The sequence below is a fragment of the Guyanagaster necrorhizus genome, assembly GCF_019112545.1.
Source record: "Guyanagaster necrorhizus MCA 3950 unplaced genomic scaffold BT62scaffold_61, whole genome shotgun sequence".
NCBI lineage: Eukaryota > Fungi > Basidiomycota > Agaricomycetes > Agaricales > Physalacriaceae > Guyanagaster > Guyanagaster necrorhizus.
The window spans coordinates 111177-130938 of NW_025064940.1; the positions used below are offsets into that span (position 1 = coordinate 111177).

Sequence of the window (19762 nt, forward strand, 5' to 3'; positions counted from 1 at the left end):
AGCATAGGGCTTAGAGGTGGTAGATTTCGGTGTGGAGCTGGAGTCTGAGGAAGATGTGTTAGGCCTCTTGGATTTGGGGTTGGGGAATTTATTGTCCTGGTTTTCATGGGCAATTTTGGTCTTTCAGGTCCAGTAGTGAGCATCAAGTTCTTGGGCAAGAAAGCATATATCATAAAGGTTGTTTGGCTTCCCATGGTGTGCCATGTCATCCTTGATATGGGTGCAGAGGCCATGGTAAAAGGTGTGACAGAGGGAGTTATCTCTGTACCCAATTTGTGAAGCATACTGGTTGAATTGGACTATATACTTCATAATCCAATCTCCATCATGTATCTGAAGGTGTTCTAATGCATCTTCAGCATCTCCAATGGCATCAAAGGGGTCAAAGTTGCTATGAAGCTCATCTAGAAAAGCTGCATAGGAGAATTGCCAGGCTGGTGGATTCTATAGATTGAGGTTAAGAATGTCTGGTTCAAACCAGTTAAGCACAGTGCTGGCCAGGAATGAAATAGCATAGTTAACCTTGTTAGCATCTGCTGCAAATGCAGTAGGTCTGTCATTGAAATTCAACTGAAGGAAGACAATGAAAATCTTCAGTTTGTGAGGGTCAGAGCCATCAAATGGTTCTGGTTTCTTGACCTTGGTATGAATAGTGGCTGGTTTAGGGTTGTTGAGAGAAGCAGAGACTCTTCATAACAGGTTTATGAATTCTAAAAACATGTCCTGCTGGTTTGGATTGTTACTTCTAGTGGAGCCATTGGAGCTGCCTGGGCCATTAGGATCACCTGGTCCTTCTGGTCCATCTGGAAAAGGGTTTGATGGGTTGTCACCTGGTTTCCATCAGATAAGAGTATGAGTAGGGGTGTCTTCATTTCTGCCCTCTGAGTCTGAGCTGTCTGGATTCTCATACCTGTTGCCCAGGGATAAGAGGTCTATTGGAGGGTCGGTTTAGGCACCATACATCAGGCTGGCTCTTTGGGTCCTGTTGGTTGGAATGCTAGTGGCATTGAAAGGGTTAGGGGAGTCATCATAAATAGGTTGACAGGCAGTGAAGCTAGAGTGATGGTAGATTTTCTTATGGGAAGGTTGTCCTCTACTAGAGGCCGATCCAAAAGGGTCTGGTTGTTCCTTTGAGGCAGAGGCCAGAATGTCTTTTATGGAAAACATGTTTGGATGGATTTGTTCAGGATCAGTTTCTGTGGGTTGGATAAATGTAGTAGACATAATAAAATTTTTGACTCAAGGATTCAAGTTTGAATATACTGTTAAGAACGTGCCAATCAAGTAGGCTTGAGTGCATGCACAGAGTCCAGCAAAGTGCATGGGTGTCGACAAAGCTATTGGCAATATCATCTTTGAGTCAGAGCCCAAGGATCTGGATGGACAGAACAGAGTTCTGTCAGAGAAGCGAAACAGGAATATCCTTCAGAGTGGAGTCCGACAGATAAGGTAGGGAGGATTTGAAGTGAGTGCAAAGTGTAGATGGCTTATTCAAGTTGATATTTGAACTGAGTAGTTATAGTGATATACATGGCTTTATATACTAATGGTAGCTAATTCCGAGTTAGATTCCATTGGGTTTCAGTGTCAATATTTGCTACTGAGTTCAGGGTCTAGATATTACAATGTGAAATATGGATGTGAAATGATAATAGTGAAATGAAATTAGTAGGTAATGGGAGGCAGCTAGAGTCCAGTGGGTAGCATGATTGAATTCATAGTTGGTTGGAATGACATGGAGGCCAGTGGCATGCATGTAACAGGATAGAACTGCCTCTATTGCTCTCTTGCTTGCATCAGCTTCGACATGGAATCTCTCTTCCTGCATTGGTATGGTGAGGATTACATCCTCAGCAAGTTGCCATTTGAGATCATTAAATGTGTTTTGCTGTGAAAGTTCCCATGACTAGGATGTGTTGCTGGTTAATTAGATCATTGGGCAGATGATTTTGCTGTAATCTCGAATGAAGCATTGGTAGAAATTCATAAACCCTAAGAATGACTGCAACTCCTTCCTTGTTGGTTCTAGCCATTCCATTACTCCTGCAACCTTGATGGGGTCTATTTGAATACTTCCCTCTGAGATAATGACTCTGAGGTATTCCATCTCAAGTACCTCAAATTCACATTTCTCTGCTTTGAGAAATAGTTTGTGTTTCCTCATGAGAGTCAGCACCTGCTGTACCAGCCTCTAGTGTTCCTCTTTTGTCCCAGACATGATTAAGATATCATTGAGGTAGACAGTGACTTTTCCAGTTGTGATAAGGTCCTTGAATATATCATTCATCATCCATTGAAACATAGCTGGAGAGTTGGTAAGATCAAAAAACATGACCATTGGTTCAAACAGTCCTCAGTTTGTCCTGAATGCTGCCTTCCATTTATCCCCCTTTTTAATGTGAATGTTATTGTATCTCTATCAGATGTCGAGCTTGATATAATATTTAGCACCCCAGAGTTTATCCATTAACTCCAAGATCAGGGAGAGGGGATATCGGTTCTTGATCATCATTTTGTTAAGCTTCCAATAATCTTGGACTGGTCAGAGTTTACTGTCTTTTTTCTTGATAAAAAAGAACAGTAAAGCCATCAGTGATTTTGAAGGCCTGATCCATCCACTAGACAGATTTTTGTTCAGAAACTTGTCGAGTTCCTGCTGTTTGTTATTGCTGAGCAGATATATTTTGCAGTTCAAATTAGTGTTTATATTTGAGATCAATTTGATGGCATGATCCTATAGTTTTGGCTCTGGTAGTTCATCAAAGCTTTCCTTCTGGAATAAGTCTTTGAAGTCTCATACCTATTCAGGTACTATTTCTTTGAAGGTTTTTTCCTCTCTTTGTTTATTGGCTTTGGTGGCAAGATTATTGGCATGGTGGATAGCACGAATGTGTAGTTTGCATTGTAGGTCGACAGCAAGAATGGTTTCTCTGTCTTTCATCTCTTCGTTTCACTGGTCCTCTAGATCCTCATCAGATAGTTCAAAAGGAATCTTTCAGCATCAGCATCTCATGAATGTGATTCATCCAGTTTTCTAATTGATTAGTGGATTGTGATGTATTAACCAATCATGACCAAGAAAAATTTCTTTGGTCTTGAGGTCTGTGACTGCAAGATCGATTTGTTCCAAGTGGTCCCTGATTGTAAGTTGGAGTTTCACAAACTCGGTAATCAAACCGGCTTGATTTTTTATTCCATCTGCATTATATACAGGTATTAGGGTCACTATTGCTCAGATTGTTAGTTTGTGCTTGTCAATGAAAGCATGATTGATGGAACTTCTGGTATATCCACTGTCAATAAGGACAGTTACTGCATGAACTGATCAGGATATGAGGGTCTCAATCTGTGCTCTAGTGGTCAGATCTCATCCCATGGTTTTGGACTGTCAGATGAACTTTCATAGTCCTCTAAGTTCGTCGAGCCATTTTAAGGCTTGCAACCTTTCAGCCTTCCACATCTCTTCTATCATTTCATTGATCACTTCTTCAATCTAGGTTTTGTAAATCTAATTCTTTAGTACAGCTTTTGCCATTGTCTTGTCTTTGGCATTCCTGATTGCTCTCCAAATCCACTCAGTATTGAATGGCTTGAGCTAAGTATTGGGGCTCTCTGCTCCTGTTTGGCCCAGAGGCATTTGAGTTTTTTCATGTGATTCTTTGGTGTGTGAGTTAGAAATTTGAGGTATATTTGAATGCATTGATATAGTAGGCATAGGAGTAACTACAGAAACTTTATCAGTCTGACTAGCAGCTGGTAATCACACACTGTAAAAGTCCTTGGCCAGTGCAGTGGAATCACTCACTGGTCAGCCCCTTCTTTTACCTTCTCTACTTTCATATCCTTTTCAGGCTCTTCATCTTCCTTCTGTAGCTCAGTGATTTGCACTCTGATATCTTTGCACATCTGCTTCTTCTTTGGGCAATCCTTCACCATGTGGCTCTTTTGGCTGCAATTGAAACACTTGCCCTCTTTCTTCATTTGATCTATATCTATTGGCTTGCCTGATCCAGTGTAGGTCATACTGGTCCTGGTTTTTTGTGTCCCATAGGCAGAAGCCATTGAGGGCCCTAGTGATTTCCTAGCAGTTTGTCCCAACTTGTTCAGGGTTGGCAGGGTTAGCTTCTTGATATAATCCTAAAGCATTGATGATTCCACTTTCTGCCTTTGTCATTCCTTGTACATTTCAATGACCCACTCTTTCCACTCATCATATCCTACCAGCATTAACATCTTAATGCTGATGGCCGATATCATCATGATATATGAGGAAGAGACACCTCATTTGAGGGCTTCGACTATTTGGCCATTGTTAGCTGTATCATCCTGGATGCCTGCCAGCTTGGCAAGCCATTCCAGCTCATCAAAGTAGTCTGTCACTGCCTTGTCTCTCATCTTGTATTCTTTGATCTTCTGTTTATGGATCTTCTGCACTGCCAGGTCAATAAACTTGTTATTTAGCATTTGTTTAAAGACTGGCCACAAAGGGTATTGATAATGCTCCTGAGTCAATGATCGGAAGTTCAGAGAGATGAGGATCTACTATGTTTTTGCTTTTTCCTTGAGATAAGAGGTGGCAAACACTATTTTATTCATATCTGTCCCCAAATAACCAATGTAGACTTTGAAGTATTGCTTGCAGTCTACAAGAAATCGGTCAATGTCATCAGATGCTCCTTTGAAAGGATGGAGTTTTCATAAAAGGTCAGGGTGATATTGCAGTATGGTGGCATCCTGAAGCAGGGCCCCCATCAGATTAGGCCACTCAGAGAATAGGGGTTGTCACCATTCTTGGGGCAGTCCTAGGAATGAATGGAGTGAGTTGTCATCAGCAATGGGGCTCTCCTATAGTAATTCCTCTTTTTGGACAATTATTCTATCCTGAATCATAAATCCTAGTCACACAGCTTCCGAGTCATCCTGGATAGGTTCCTTTCTGGCTCTGCTTCCACTGGCTTGATCAGAGGGAGGCTGTCTCCCTAAAAGTCTGCTTCCCTTGTCAGTCCAGGGGTTTTGGAGTCTGCTTGGCTCCCTTTCTGGCTTTGGTCATGTTCAGATTAACTGAGTTGCCATGGATCAGAGTGAAAGATCAGAGTGTAAAAAGGTATTGCGTACTGATAGAACTTGATATTCAGCTTATTTTGGTACCACAGGTGGTGACTACAGCATTGGTCAGATAGACAGCAGAGACTAATAAGCCAATGGTCAGCTAACTCGGTCTTCTGAGTGCCTTTGATTATATTGTTAGACAGCATAGTTTATCGCTGCTCACCTCAGGATTTCTGTTCATTCATCAGTTTCTGAATACAAGTATAATTGTCCTATTTGCAATGCTACCCAGGTAGCATCATGCCATAAGTAGTTTACCCTTTATAGGTAGTACTCCTGGTACTCTAGGTTCCTTACCTCTCAAATCAATCTCCCTAGTTCTTTATTGTCTGTTTCTTCCTGTGAGTCATATGGTGAGCCTTGTAGGGGGTTGCTACTCTCAGTTTCCTCTTTGTCCTCATCATCCTCCTCTTTCCCAGGGAAGACAGTGGGCAGATCATAGAAACTCCCCTTGTCCCCTGGTCAGACTGTCATTCTGCTGTCCTGGCTGAGTGCTAGGGCCAGTAGCTGGGCCTGAGGTACTGGATGTGCTATGGTATATGGCAGTGGATTGTTCTCTGATATATTCATTGTACTGATTGCCTCCTGTCACTCTTGCTGCCTCCACTCACTCGCAATAGAGCTGGATGTTTCTTCTGTACTCATCATTGAGTAGCTGTCTAACAACTCGACTCCTAAGAAATCCTCAGAGTGCATGAGTGGAAATATGAGTGGTCTCAGAGACTCATAGCCTGTAGTGTCCAAGAATGGACTCATCATCACTGAATGTAGTGTCGGCACTTGGGATTCTTCAGAGAGAGGGGTACTGCAGGGTTGGAGAACATAGGGAGCTCCCTGCATTTCTTCCTTCTGCTATGAGAGTCTCTCCCCTCCAGCAGCCCTCACTCCATTGGCTGGATTCAGTGCTTGGTTCCCTAAAGACTGGAGTCAAGGAGTTGGCATATACTAGGGCAAGGATAGTGGCTCCCTTGAGTCAGAGCCTGTACTAGTTTGAGACATTAGCCCTTTTCAGTCAGACCCTCTCAATTTTCCACTGCTTCTCTCGATGCTGCTGATCATACTCCTCAGCTTCTCATTTCCTTTGTCCTTCTTCTGCAAGATGCTCTTCAAGCTTGCTGCAAACTAGCTGTAATGTGGTTTGTTGTCTTCTTTCCTCTTGTCTGATGGCTTCTTCATAGTTGAATGAGATATTAGTGTCCCAGGCAGGGAAATATCAGTGTATGACTTTATCTCAGACTTCCCTTCCATGCTGCTCATCATAGAGATGAGCCGAGGATGTCCTTCCCAGCCTGCCACTTGTCCTGATTGAGCAAGGGAGAGTTGTGGCAGAGCTGTGAGGCTGACTTCTAGGAGTTGCATATTAGGATCTTTCAGCCATTCAAGCAGGACTGAGAGAGTCTCTGGTACAATTACCAATCTCTCTGGTTGGAGAGGCAGAGGCAGAGTCAGGAGAGAGAGACTGCTGAAAGAAGTCTCCCAGGATCTCATCCTCATAGTCTGATGGGGGTTCCAGGACTCATATGTTTCCTGTGAGACTAGGGTCATAGTTTCTGTTAAGTTATCAAGAAGGGCATCAGTGTCTTTCTTCTTCTTAAACATCTCCTTGATGTGGGCTGCTAGGCCTGGCTTCTGGTAAGGGGTTTGTTGGAGACTGATGGAATGTTTGTCAGAATTTAGAGATGTCATAGAGAGGGAGGTTGGGGGTTATATTGCATAGTATGTCTCAGATGTGTTGGAACTCATGATAGTGTTTGATAGCCCAGGCAGTAATTGAATGGCATTCCCGGCACAGCTGGATGATCACCAATAATCCCAACAGTGTTCTGATGATGGAAGCAAGGAGTTCAAAGAACTTGTGATTGAAATTTGGGTCTGAGGGATTGATTTTAGGCATTTAGTTTTCTCTGCACTAATAGGCATGAGGAAAAGGAAGGTACAGCTTTGAGCTAATTGTTAGGCTCAGGCCACATATGATTAACTGACACATGATAGACTGACATGGCTTCATGCTCAAGCCATCTATCAGAATTTGATGTGAGTCAACTGGATGTGCTTCAAGGCTTTTTGTGACTAGCTCAAGAGTAGAATGAGAGTGTATAAACTTTAGCTTGAAGCTGAGGATTACCAGCACAAGTGTCTCTACTTAAATACTATACAGAGTTTGCTAATAGTATCTCTTACTTATTGTGTGTTTCTTGGTCCTTTATGCTCTTGTCCTTAGGTGTTGTTATTGTACATAAAAGGCTGATTGTGTGTCATTAGGCAATGCTGTTGTATCAAAAGACAATGATGAACTGGGCTGTTGACTAAGTCTTGGTCTCATGATCCTTTCTAAGCACTGGCTCTGACTAAGCATAAATAAGGGTTTTTAGAGAGTAAAAGGAAGAAAATTGTAATATTGAAGCTGTTTCATAAAGGAGAGATGTTGATAGTAGAAAGAATAGAAAAGTGATCTGTATATGATGATTATGCTGCATGGTCAACTATGCATTTAGTAAATGCTAGCAGAAGCTTATCAGAGCAGAAAACATTATCAACTAATATGTAGTTTCCAGTGGAGAAAGCTTATAATATTGGCACTAGTGCTGGAAGTGGCATTTTGAGGTGGTGGTGTCCTATTAATTGCAGTAAGCATTACATATGCTCCAGAGCTTGATCTGTAAAGAGATGAGAGTTGCATGGCTCATTCTATAATAGGTAATATGCATTGAAGTCTTCAGTATAGATGAAGCAATATAGTAGACCCTCATCTGTTATATTGTCTAGCCACATATTCTCTGAATAGTTTGTCAATAGTTTTTTAAACTGATACCAATCTGCTATCACTATATACATTGACAATAATTATAGATTTTGCTAATGCTCACAAGTCAATAGCTATAGCATCTTGGCTGCTCATGAGTATGCTAGATCAAGAGTTAGTAGAGATAGCTCAGTTAATGAGTATGATTGCTCTTATTTATGAGAGGTTTTGATCATGTTCTATTAGATACACAGTTATTCACTCTTATATTGCTCTGGATTTTTCTTGTTTGCTGATATATAGTTTCTGTAAGAGTATTATATCATTGTCCTGATGAATCTGATGTAGGAGGCATGAGTGTGCTGTGAGAGATTTGTTAGTGTTGAGTTGACATAGTCTGAGTAGTCTGTAGTCTGTATTATTAGTATTTTCAGTGTTCAGCATATGTCTATCAGTAGTGTATAAGCATATTGTTCTTTATAGATATTTGTAGTAATAAAGAGATGTTATAAGTATTCACTCAGTTGAGCACAATAATGATAGAACAACTGAGATATGCATGTAACTATAGGTGGAGTATATAAATAATTGTAAAGACAGAAGATTGATATAAAAGATAATAAAGAATGAGTGATGATTGAAAATAAAACATACTGATATAAGATATAGATATCTTTTAACAGTGTTCTATATCTGAACTACACTATTGCAACAATATTGACAGCCTTTAAGTATCAGTTATATATATCACAGACTAATAGCTTGATGAATATATCTGCCAGATTCAAGTCACCATCTTGAATATGCTCATAAATAAGGTGCTCCTGAATATTAATGTATTTGATCTTATAATGAGACTTTATGTTCAATATCAGAGCCACTGCCTCTTGGTTATCCCCATAAAGTAGAGCTGGATAAGGCTACAGAAGTTGGACTTCCTTCATCCATGATGTCATCCACATCATCTGCTGCACTGCATAAATTAAATGCATTCAGCCTTGACCATTAAAAGTGCCACTACTGTCTGATACTTCAAGCTCCAGCTGTTAAGCCCAAGCTACACATGACTCAAATACATGATAAACAGATACTGTATCATGCTTATACAGTTCTGTCTGAGTCCACTTTATTGTACTTTATAGGTAAAGTGCTATAAGGCCAAAGACAAGTCAGCTCAAGAATGAATGATATAGAATAAACTGCTCAAAGCTGAGTATGTATAGTGAGAGCTACACTACTTATATACTGTTGAGTTTTAGATAATAATAGTATTATCTAATTATATGATCCTATACTATAGTGCTCATTGTCTCTAGTTATTGGTACTAGTACAATATAGTGTTGTTCATTGTTGAAGTGTCTGTTGCTGTGGATAGATGAATATAGTTATTGTGAATGTAAGCTGGTCTCACATCTCCCAAGTGCTAAGAGTAGCAATAGGCACTCTGACTAATCAGAAATAGGAGCTTAAAGAGAATAAAAGAGAAAAAAAAGAAAATCATAACATTATCCTTTCTTTAAGACTATTATCCTGATGAATCATTCTAAGGACAGTTGATAATTATGAATGACATTATCAGCATTCATATGATGCCCATTGACTCACTCATTAGATTCCAGTCTATAGCCTTTCCAGCTGATGAGATAATCAATAGTTGTTCTAGAGCCTCTGCCATAAGTGTAGAATTTAATTGACTTCATAATACTCCTCTTCTTCAACTAGAATAGATTCTGAAGATGGAGATCATTCTTGATTCAGAAATGTGGGTGTGATGTAAGAGGATAATAATGATTCATTAAAAATGAAATGTATGCATCAGGCCTTCAAAAAGTAAAGGTGGTAAGTGGAAGCACCAACTTTGTCAAGAATTGTAAATAGTCTGGTTTGTTTATTGATGAGCTTTTATTTTGAGTGGGAAAGATGAAGATTGATAGTATTCAGACTTTATTATTTATAGTGTATATATATGCTGAGTGATAGTGTTTGTCATATTGGATCTTCATAGCTGTGGCAGCCTTCTTGAAAGCAGTGTGTATTTTATTATAAATAGAGAATATATGTGTGGTGAAGTCAGAGGATGCTGGGGTGGAGGTTTTGTGTCATTTGGTAATGACAATGCATAGGTGTCAGCTATAGTTGATGTAAAAAGGGATTTTGCCAGTCACTGAGTGTACTTGGTTATTGTGTTAGAAAGCAGCAAGTGCAAGTCATTTGATCCAGTCATTCTGCCAGTAATTGATGAATATCTGTAGATATTTCTCTAACTCTTGGTTGACACATTCTATCTAACTATTTATCTGAGGATGATAAGCTATGAAAGCATTGCTTTGTATATTTAGAAGTCAATAGAGATTGTCTAGAAATTTAGAGACAAACTGTGGCATTCTATATTTGGTGTATACCTTATCATGAAGGATCTTAGTCTACCTTTTTGAGGTCAGTTCCATAGAGCATGCAACTGAAATGATTGTCTTTGAAAAGCAATCAATGATGACAATAATGATATTATAGCCATTACAGTCTGATAACCTGGTGATCATGTCAACAGAAATATGAGTCTATGGCTTAGTTGATATCTTATTGGGATGGAGAGATGCAGTGCAGGCTTAAGTTATTGACTTGGTTTACTGGCATGTCTCACATGTCTTGATGTACTTCTTGACGTCCAGTCTCATCTTTGGCCACTAATAGTTCCATAAAACTAGTTCCTTTATCTTTGCAATTCTTAGATGTCCAGTGGTGATGTGATCATGATGTATTGCAATGATTTCCCCATGAAGGGCATGATCTTGGAGAATATAGATTTGGCTATCATAGTAGATAATATCATTAGTCTTCATCATCCTCCAGGCATGGTTGACTGAGAGTGCAATACACTGATCTCACAATCTTATCTGTCTCATAGTGCTTTTAATTTATTCATAGATCTCTTCTTCTATTAGCATAATCATCACCTGGAAATATTCAGACTTTAATAGTGTCTCTTTACCATTGTCTGCTTCTCTTTAGTTATAGTCAGCTTGCTGGCTTAACAGGTCTGCCTTTTTATTGGCAGTGCCAGTCTTATAGTGCAGAGTGTATTGGTATTTAGAGAGCTCAGTTACTCAGCATACCTGCCTTTGACTGAGCTTCTGGAGTAACTAGAAGTATTGAAGATTTTGATAGTCTATTCAGATCTCAAAGATCTGCATTGCTCTGATTAAGTAGTATCACCACTCAGCTAGAGCAAGCATGATTGCCAGGAGCTCCTTGTCATAGATTTTATAATTTGTTAGTGCATCTTAATAAGCTCTGTATTCATCTAGATCTATTTAAGCTTCCAACATATCAACCATATTATTCATTGCATGAATCTGTTTTGTGGTCACAGATTTTGCAGCTTTCAGTTCCATTTTAGCTATGTCCCACAGAACAGCTATGATATCATATATAGCACTCACTGTTGTTTCTTCTATTTCCATGTTTTTACTATAGTCTTTTCTTATGCTTTCAGCTGTCAATTCAAGTTTTATTATGTGTCCACATTGCCTCCATCTTTAATGAGGTTGTGTCATAAGACACATCCCCAATGTCATTGGATGGATCCAAGCTTCTGAACATTGGTAATTTAATTAGTTTTGATTTGAAGGAATGATCAGAGATGGTAATGTCATTATCGTCAATGAGTAGCTTAATATTCACACCTTTGGTTATAGTGAGTCAAGCTGTCTCAGTGTCATTACCTTCTTGCTGAGAACTATTAGAGCCTAAACAGAAAACAGTTTTATCCTTGTTAGCAAGAGCAATGCCATTGACAAAAGACCTAGAAGAAAGGAGTCAAATAGCCTCTGAATAGAAATTGACATTGACTATTTACCACATATGTTTAAGATATCCAGATGAGAATTTGACTCCAGGAGTGAGACTCAGCTCAGGATGGCCAGGCAGTTTTGAATAGGCCTCTTAGTAATGTAGAAGCTGCTAGATGGAAAATGGTGACCAGTCGCCTTCATATCTAAGGCGCTCACTATAACTGAATGCAACTATGAAATCTACAACAAGGAACTTCTTGCCATAATGCTCACCCTTGCCGAATGGTGGCATTACCTCATTGGAGCAGTCCAGACCTTCAAAATCTGGATGGATCACCAGAACCTCTGATACTTCCGACAACCTCAAAAGCTTAATCACAGACAAGCCTGATGGGTGATGGAACTATCTGAATACAAATACATGCTACACCACAAGGCTGGTGTAGCAAACAAGAAGGCCAATTTCCTCAGCCATAGGGTGGACTATGACTAGGGAGGAGACAACAACAAGGAGGTTGTACTACTACGACCAGAACACTTCTAAGCCATGATGATGCCCATGGAAGAAGAGATGCACAAATGCATCAAGAGCACCACCCGGGATCCACACAAATGGGATCAAAGAATCACCCCATTGTTAAATCATGAGCAGAGACTGAAAAAAGAAGGGAGATTGATCCGATATGATGAATAGATCTACATCCCAAGAGATCAAAAGCTTTGTGGTGATATCATTGTCACATGCTATGATCATGCAACCGCCGGACATCCTAGGATTGCAAAAACCAAGGAATTAGTACTCAGGGAGTACTGATGGCCCAAAATGGACTATGATATCATCCGATATGTCAAAGCCTGCAAAACTTATCAAAGGGGCAAGGCATCAACTCAAGCACGACCAGCACCACTCCACCCAAATGAGGTCCCTTCATCACCATGGACCCACATTTCAGTGGATATGATAACCAGACTTCCTGAAAGCGATGGCTATGACACAATTATCGTTATCGTTGATCGCTTCTCAAAGGTGATCATACCAATCACATGTTCCACAGAATTGACATCCGAGGGATGGGCAAAAATACTATGAGATGAGGTTTATGCAAAGTATGGCATGCCACAAGTGATAATCTCAGACAGAGGTCTACAATTCATATCCAAATTCTTGGATGACCTGTACCGACTTCTCAACATCAAATGAAATGCCTCAACAGCATATCACCTACAAATAGATGGCCAAACAGAATGGGCCAACCAGAAAATTGAAAAGTATCTACGACTTTTCATCAGTTACTGACAGGATGACTGGATGGAATGGCTGGCTTTGGCAGCATTCTAACACAACAATAGAATTCACTCTGCAATGGATAAAACACTATTCTTCGTGAATTACAGATGGAACCCACCAATTGTGCAAACAGGATGGGTTCATACAACAACATCTGCTTCAGCAGACTTTGCCACAACAATGACAAAGATCCACAAAGAGACAAAAACAGCTCTTGAAAAAGTGGCACTTACTATAAAAAAACAATACAACAAACACAAATAGGCCACACATGAATATTCACCCAATAACAAAATCTGGCTGGACACGACAAACTTACACCTGCCACGACCAAAGCAAAAACTTGCCAACAAATGCACGGGTCCATTCAAGGTTCTACGGAAAATCAGGACCTCCACATATAAGTTGCAACTACTAGCAACTTGGAAAATTCATAACGTTTTCAATGAAACACTATTAACACTATATATGGCACCAGCCTTTCCAAATCAAGAATGACTGCCTCCACCACCAGCAGAACTCATCGATGACAAAGAACACTACGAAATCGATGAAGTGCTAGACCACAAGATCAGAAAAGTCAAAGCACAAGGTGGAGGCATGAAAACAACCTTTGACTACCTAGTCAGCTGGAAGAGATATGGACTGGAGTCAAACCAATGGGTCAATGAAAAATATATGAATGTGGAGGATGCCATACATGATTATAAACACAGGAACAACAGATTGAATGCCAAGGTGGTCATGTTCAACATTATATCTCAAGAACATGACATGGCAATGAAAGGAAGAGAGATGATATCTAGCCAGATATACATCAACCAACCTGTCGAGCACACATACCGCTCAATAGAGGACGATGAAGATGGCGGTGCGACAGACAAGCCAGAAATAGTCAAGACATACAGCAAAGAGCAATATCCGACCAGAGGTCCAGCAAATCAGCCACCTCCTTCTGAAAAGGGGGGGTTTTCACCCTAACTTAACCATCAGGATGATGGTCTTAAGGAGGGGGTAATGTTATGATTTTTCCTATTTTTTTTTCTTTTTTCTCAGGAATAACCCCTATCTTTGCTTAGTCAGGGTGCTTAGGTCAGCACTTAGGGCCATGGGAATGCTTAGCTCAGCAACCCAGTTGGTCACTCTCCTATCTCATATTGCTGTGTGCTGTGAAGGGAGAGACAATATCCCTTTTGTCCTCCAACTGCAGCACAGCAGTAACAGCACAACAGCAGGACAATAGCTTTTGTGGAGAACCTGGTAATAGCAGAGGTAACAGCTCTACAGCAGAATAATATCTTTTGTGAACACTTATTTATAGCACGATAACAGAACAGTATTTAAGTAGCATAGTTCTTGCTGTAATACTCCAGTCTCGAACTAAAGTTTTACTTCACCATCTTATCTCGAGCCAACTGCAATGCCTTGACAACACAACACTAGTCACACACAAGTGAACTCTAACAGTCTAACCCAAAGTGCGAGGTTCTATTAGTTTATCATGTGTCTCTAGTCATGTGGAATTTGGGCTTAACAGTGTGTTAGTGTGAGTGTGGTCAGTGGATAGTGCTCTGCTGTACTCATTTTCACCTTGCACATGCTCAGATCCTCTTCAATGCTACTAGTGAAAACACACCTGCTTTATCAAATAAAATAGATATATAGTTGGACTGAGAATGGTTGAAGAGAGCAAGAGCAATACAAACTTCTGAAACAATATTATAGGTGCCATCTAATGATTATATCAGTACAACTAGACTCATGGCTTTATATCCTTATCTGTATGTCCACTGAGTCCTTGAGCTGCACTAGTAGTGGTGAAAAGAACAATAGCATCTCAAAGTAATTGAATGTTGGCCTTCAATATAATCCTCTCATCATTGTCAAGCTTAAATCTCACTGGATCCAGCATAAGCCTGTAAATCTGATTTAGTGCCTTTGGAGACCAAGATGAATAGAAGCTACTTTTTGAACTTGGTCAAGTCAATAGAGAACTTGTTGTCCATTATATAGATACTAGTAGTAGCAAAGCAAACATTAATTGCTTGACTCTGTTTGTCTTTCACCTTTGATGCTTACATAAACTGACAATGATGAAAACAATGACAGCAACATTATTTATTTTATAATAATAGTGACATGATTGAGTTTAGCCTATAGCTATGGCAGTGTTTAGTATCCATCATAAAGATAGATTCCAAGGGTGGAGAGTATTTTTGCAGACCTCTGCATGACTCTTAAGGTTGTCACAATCTCTGTCAACACAAAGATACAAAGCTCTGCTCATCTATAAAGAGGGATTGCTGATGCCATCTCTGTCTCAGTGCTGAGTCTCAGCTGATGCTGATTTATGAGAGACATTAGTGCCAGATGTCTCTTCTTCATTCCCACTTTCATCCTGCATCTCTAAGTGAGATAAGCTCTGCTTTCTCACTGTCAATCTTTTCTGACTATTAATCTCAGGCTTTGAGGCTTTGTCTTCTCTTTCACCTGTCAGTAACTCCTGTTGTCTGGTGAGGCTCTGCCTCTTTATTTATCTCACAATTGGCTCACTCAAGTAGTCTTGGCTTTGTCAGACTTAACTAATTTTCATTCAGTATTACTGAACCATTATTGTACAAGTCATCAAGTTTTTTGTCCTTGACATTCATCTCTCAAATCTATTGATCTTATTTATGACCTCCAATCTATTGACTGATATTGAACATGTCACTGTCTTGGCAGAACATTGTGAAGACCTTGTCAAGAAATATGTTAGAGACACTGTCAATATTCTCAACTTTGCAGACAGACTTCACCAGCTTGGCATTTCATCTGAGGCCATCAGAGATTATATCAGACTTCTGCAGGAGTGGATTAAGCAAGCTGGCCCACAAAGCTTGACTATTGCCTCCTCTAACATACAAGATAGTGACAACAAGAATATTAGTGTGTCAGACCACAGAGAGACCACTCTATCAGACTTGTCTCAGGCTGAGGTCAAGGAGTTTTGACAAAAGCAAGTTGAGAAATTCAAGACTACTGCTGAACAGCATCAAGAAACCAGATCTCAGATAGTTAAAGAAACTACTTAGGCAATGCTCTGTTCAAAGCTCCAATTCATTTATCAGATGTCTAGTATGAATGATTCTCAGAGCTCTATTGCTACAGTTCTTACTAGTATTCTGGGGCTCAGTGACACTGTCTCACCAAGGACAGCTTCTATTTCCCCAATGGTTCTTGCTCAAGCACCTCACCTTGCATCTATTGTCATCACTGGCATCTCAGATTCTCATCTTGCTGAGTTGTTCTGACTCAGACAAGTTTATACAACTGAAAAGTCACTTGACAATCTCATTGCAGTTCTTTAAGCCCAGTTTCTGTCTGAACCTATTGCTCAGCCATTCTGGTGACTCATTATTCAGAACCAGTATATTGACTTTTCAAAACTTTTTGCTTCAATAGACTGAGGATATGATCACAACAAGAAGGCAAAAGAGCTTATGGCAGAATATGCTATTATCAGGAAGGACATTTCATCTGCCAAGAAGCCTCTCAGGTCAGAATATGACTGATGCAGAATGTATGATACCTGGGCTAGAGGTGTTCAGGTTCTCTATCTGCACTATGAGGCTGAACTCAAAGTTTACTAAAAATGTATGATCAAAGTTTTTTAGACTGCACATTATGGCTCCACAGTTGCCATTCATATTGATGAAGAAGTTTGACTGTGATATGCTAAGTCCCCTTTTTATATAGATGTTCAAAGTGAACTACAAATTCCCATTTTTACCCAGGTCTTTTGCTCTTCTTCAACTTTTTCAGACACAAAATGATTTTTGTCTGCTTCACTCTCTGCTGCAAAAAGGTCAACAGTTCTATATGAAAACTGGAACCTGGGTTTCTGCCAAGATCCATATGCTAATTGCCATAGGCATGATACCTGTAGCAAATATGAATCAGAACACTAAGCTAGAAACATCATCAAATATGCCAACCTCCTCCAATCAAAAAGGAGACTTAGATTTGAAAGAGGTAACAGTGAAGGTAATAGTAGCAGCAGCAGGGCCTAGGTCCTTAAGGCCTCAAAAGTGCAAATGCAAAGATCAGAATATTGGTCCACATTTTAAGCATGGCTATGTCTGATCAAATACTTTCACATCATCCATATCTATATCTCCTGCTGCTCAATCTACTGAGTCAGCTGATCCTCTACCTTCTTCTCCTTCACATCTACTTAATGATTTATTCTTGCAGGCTACACTATATGCCTTAAAGGATTTTATTGTAGTCAACACACCATTTAATGTCAATTGCTTGGAGAATATCCTTTATTTTTATCCAAATGAATACTTTGTCTCCTCAGTCATTCATGGTCTTTGGAATGGATTCTGGCCTCTCAACCTTGGTGAATGAAAAGACTCTTTCTATGACAAGACTGAGAATTATGCCACTAATCCTCAAAATATCAACAAAATATAAGCATTTTGTGATTATGAGATTGCAGCCAGATGTTGGTCACCACCTCTACCAGATGGGTTTACACTCCTGCCAGGTATGAAAGTATCATCTATGTTCATAGTCTGGCAGAATAGAAAACCCCATGTCATAATGGATTATACTTCCTCTGGTTTAAATGCAGGAATCCCTGCTAGCAAGGCAAAGATCAAATACAATGATATGCATCTATTTGGCAAGACTCTTTACAATACCAAATTATGACATCCCAATGCTGATTTCATTCTGTATAAAAGTGATATCACCAAGGCCTTTTTGAATTTACCAGCACATTCTCTATAGCAAATTCATCAAGTGGTCCTTGTTGACAACTAATATCACATCATTAGATGGCTTGTCTTTGAGAGCTGAGCTTCACCCAGGATTTAGTGCTCAGTCTCAGTCTTATTGTGCTGAGTTGGGATTCATTATCTTGACATCACTGACCTCCATGTTTATATGGATGACTTTTTTGGCTGAAATTTCACTAATCACCAAGTTTTCTATTGAGGTCAGCAGCAATCAGCATGGCAATTACAACTTTTGATATTTTGGAAATATATCTCCTGTCTCTTTGATGATCCAAAACAGTTGCATGGTCAGACTCTCAAAATCATTGGCTTCTGGATCAATGCCAACCAGAGAAGTATCTCTCTTACACAGCAGTCAGTTACCAATGCCAGATCTGAGATTGACTCATTTCTTTCAACATCTGAAAGAGCATCTATTCTACAAAAATAGCAGCATTTAGGTGGATACCTGAACTGGATTCTGAATGTTTTATCATGGGGCTATCCTGTCCTTTCTTCTTTATATAAAAAGATGGCTGAAAAGACTCACTCTTTCACAAAGATCTTCATCAATGCTGCAGTTAGAGAGGATCTCTCTTGGTTTTCATCTATTCTGCCAGATTCTGTAGGTGTTCATTTTGTTGACTCAGCTCTCTGGGCCAACTCAGAAGCTGATATGATATTTTGGATGGACACCAGCTTAAAAAATGCATTATCATTCATTTTTTCAGGAAATGGTTTTGTATATCAGCTCCATCTACCATCATCTAAAGATATGATCAACATCATTCTTTCAGCCATTCATTATGCAGTATCTCTACCCAAACCCCCTCATCATCTTTTACTTTTCACAGATAGCCTTGATTCTGTCACTGCATTTGACTCTCTATCAGTATTAGAACCTCTTCACAATAGACTCTTACTCAGAGCTGCAGGCCTGATACTCCATTTAGGAATTGACATTTGTATTCGACATATTAACAGAAAAGATAATATTTGGGCTGATATGCTTTTCTGACTCTTTTTGGATGAATATCATCATAAATTTTCTGCTGACTATGTCTGCACTTTCACTCCACCAAGAGACCTACTGCTAGTGTGATGGAGACAATCTTTCTAACTGCACTGGGCAAGCATGCCCCTTGCATTGCTCACCCAGCTTCCTCTCTTTCTCTTCTCAATAAACATGTTCTGTTTCTCCAAGCTCATGTGATTGAGCTCAGAGCAGCAAAGAGTTATGCAATAGGAGCATGTGACTACATATGGTTTTGCATTACTCATGCACTGCCACTTGAACTGACACCACTTACTCTCAGCAGGTACATCACCTATATATCCCAGTTCATCTCATCTGGCCCAAAATACTTGACTGGAGTCCATCACTTTCTAAAAGACCTTTATCCTGACTTTGATATCAGTCACAAACATCCCATGGTGCAAGCTACTATTCATGGCTCAAGAAAGACAAGAGGTGGTCCCACATCCCAAAAACTACCCCTTCAATTATTCCATTTGATCACCTTTTGTCTTCTTGCTAACATCTCAGATTCTTATGATGACCTCCTATTCACCACCATCCTTGCTTGCTGCTTTTATGGCTGCCACCAGTCAGGTGAGCTCATTTGGCAAAATGACAAACAACTTCAGGACTTTTGCAAAATAATCAAACATTCTTCCTTCATCCTCCAAAAGAATGATGTACAATATCATCTTCCTTACAACAAGTCTGACCCCTTCTACTATGACACTGACATCCTACTCACATGACAGGAGCTCACCAACCCAGTCATGCTCCTATCACAATATATAAAACATCAAGATCTTCTTTATGGCCCACATGCTCCACTCTTCCTCAGTGAAAATGATGATATTCCATCATGAAATTGGTTCAACAAGAAGTTTTTTGCAATTCTAGACAGAGACTTTGGTGGTCACTCTGTTAGAGCTGGAGGAGCTATGTTTTATGCATCACTCAGACTTTCAGAGTCCATCATACAAGCTCTTGGTTGGTGGTCTTCTAAAACATGGACCACTTACATTCAGAAACACCCTGCCCTACAAGCA

At 39.8% G+C, this 19762-nt stretch overlaps 3 protein-coding genes across 3 annotated transcripts; 2 read left to right on the forward strand and 1 right to left on the reverse strand.

Annotated features, from left to right (window-relative positions):
• Positions 1 to 15239: 15239 nt before the first annotated feature.
• BT62DRAFT_938605 (uncharacterized protein) lies at positions 15240 to 15572 on the reverse strand (the record flags this gene model as incomplete). Its single annotated transcript, XM_043187571.1, has 1 exon — positions 15240 to 15572. A coding segment is annotated over one exon (213 nt), but the record flags the coding sequence as incomplete, so codon positions are not given.
• Positions 15573 to 16901: 1329 nt separating this feature from the next.
• BT62DRAFT_983322 (uncharacterized protein) lies at positions 16902 to 17633 on the forward strand (the record flags this gene model as incomplete). The annotated part of the gene is made up of 3 exons (XM_043189764.1): positions 16902 to 16958; positions 17112 to 17319; positions 17395 to 17633. The coding sequence occupies 3 exons, from the start codon at positions 16902 to 16904 to the stop codon at positions 17631 to 17633; spliced, it is 504 nt and encodes a 167-aa protein (XP_043033314.1).
• A 1166-nt stretch (positions 17634 to 18799) lies between these two features.
• BT62DRAFT_912285 (uncharacterized protein) lies at positions 18800 to 19465 on the forward strand (the record flags this gene model as incomplete). The annotated part of the gene is made up of 1 exon (XM_043183854.1): positions 18800 to 19465. One exon carries the CDS (start codon positions 18800 to 18802, stop codon positions 19463 to 19465), a length of 666 nt encoding a protein of 221 aa, XP_043033315.1.
• Positions 19466 to 19762: the final 297 nt, after the last annotated feature.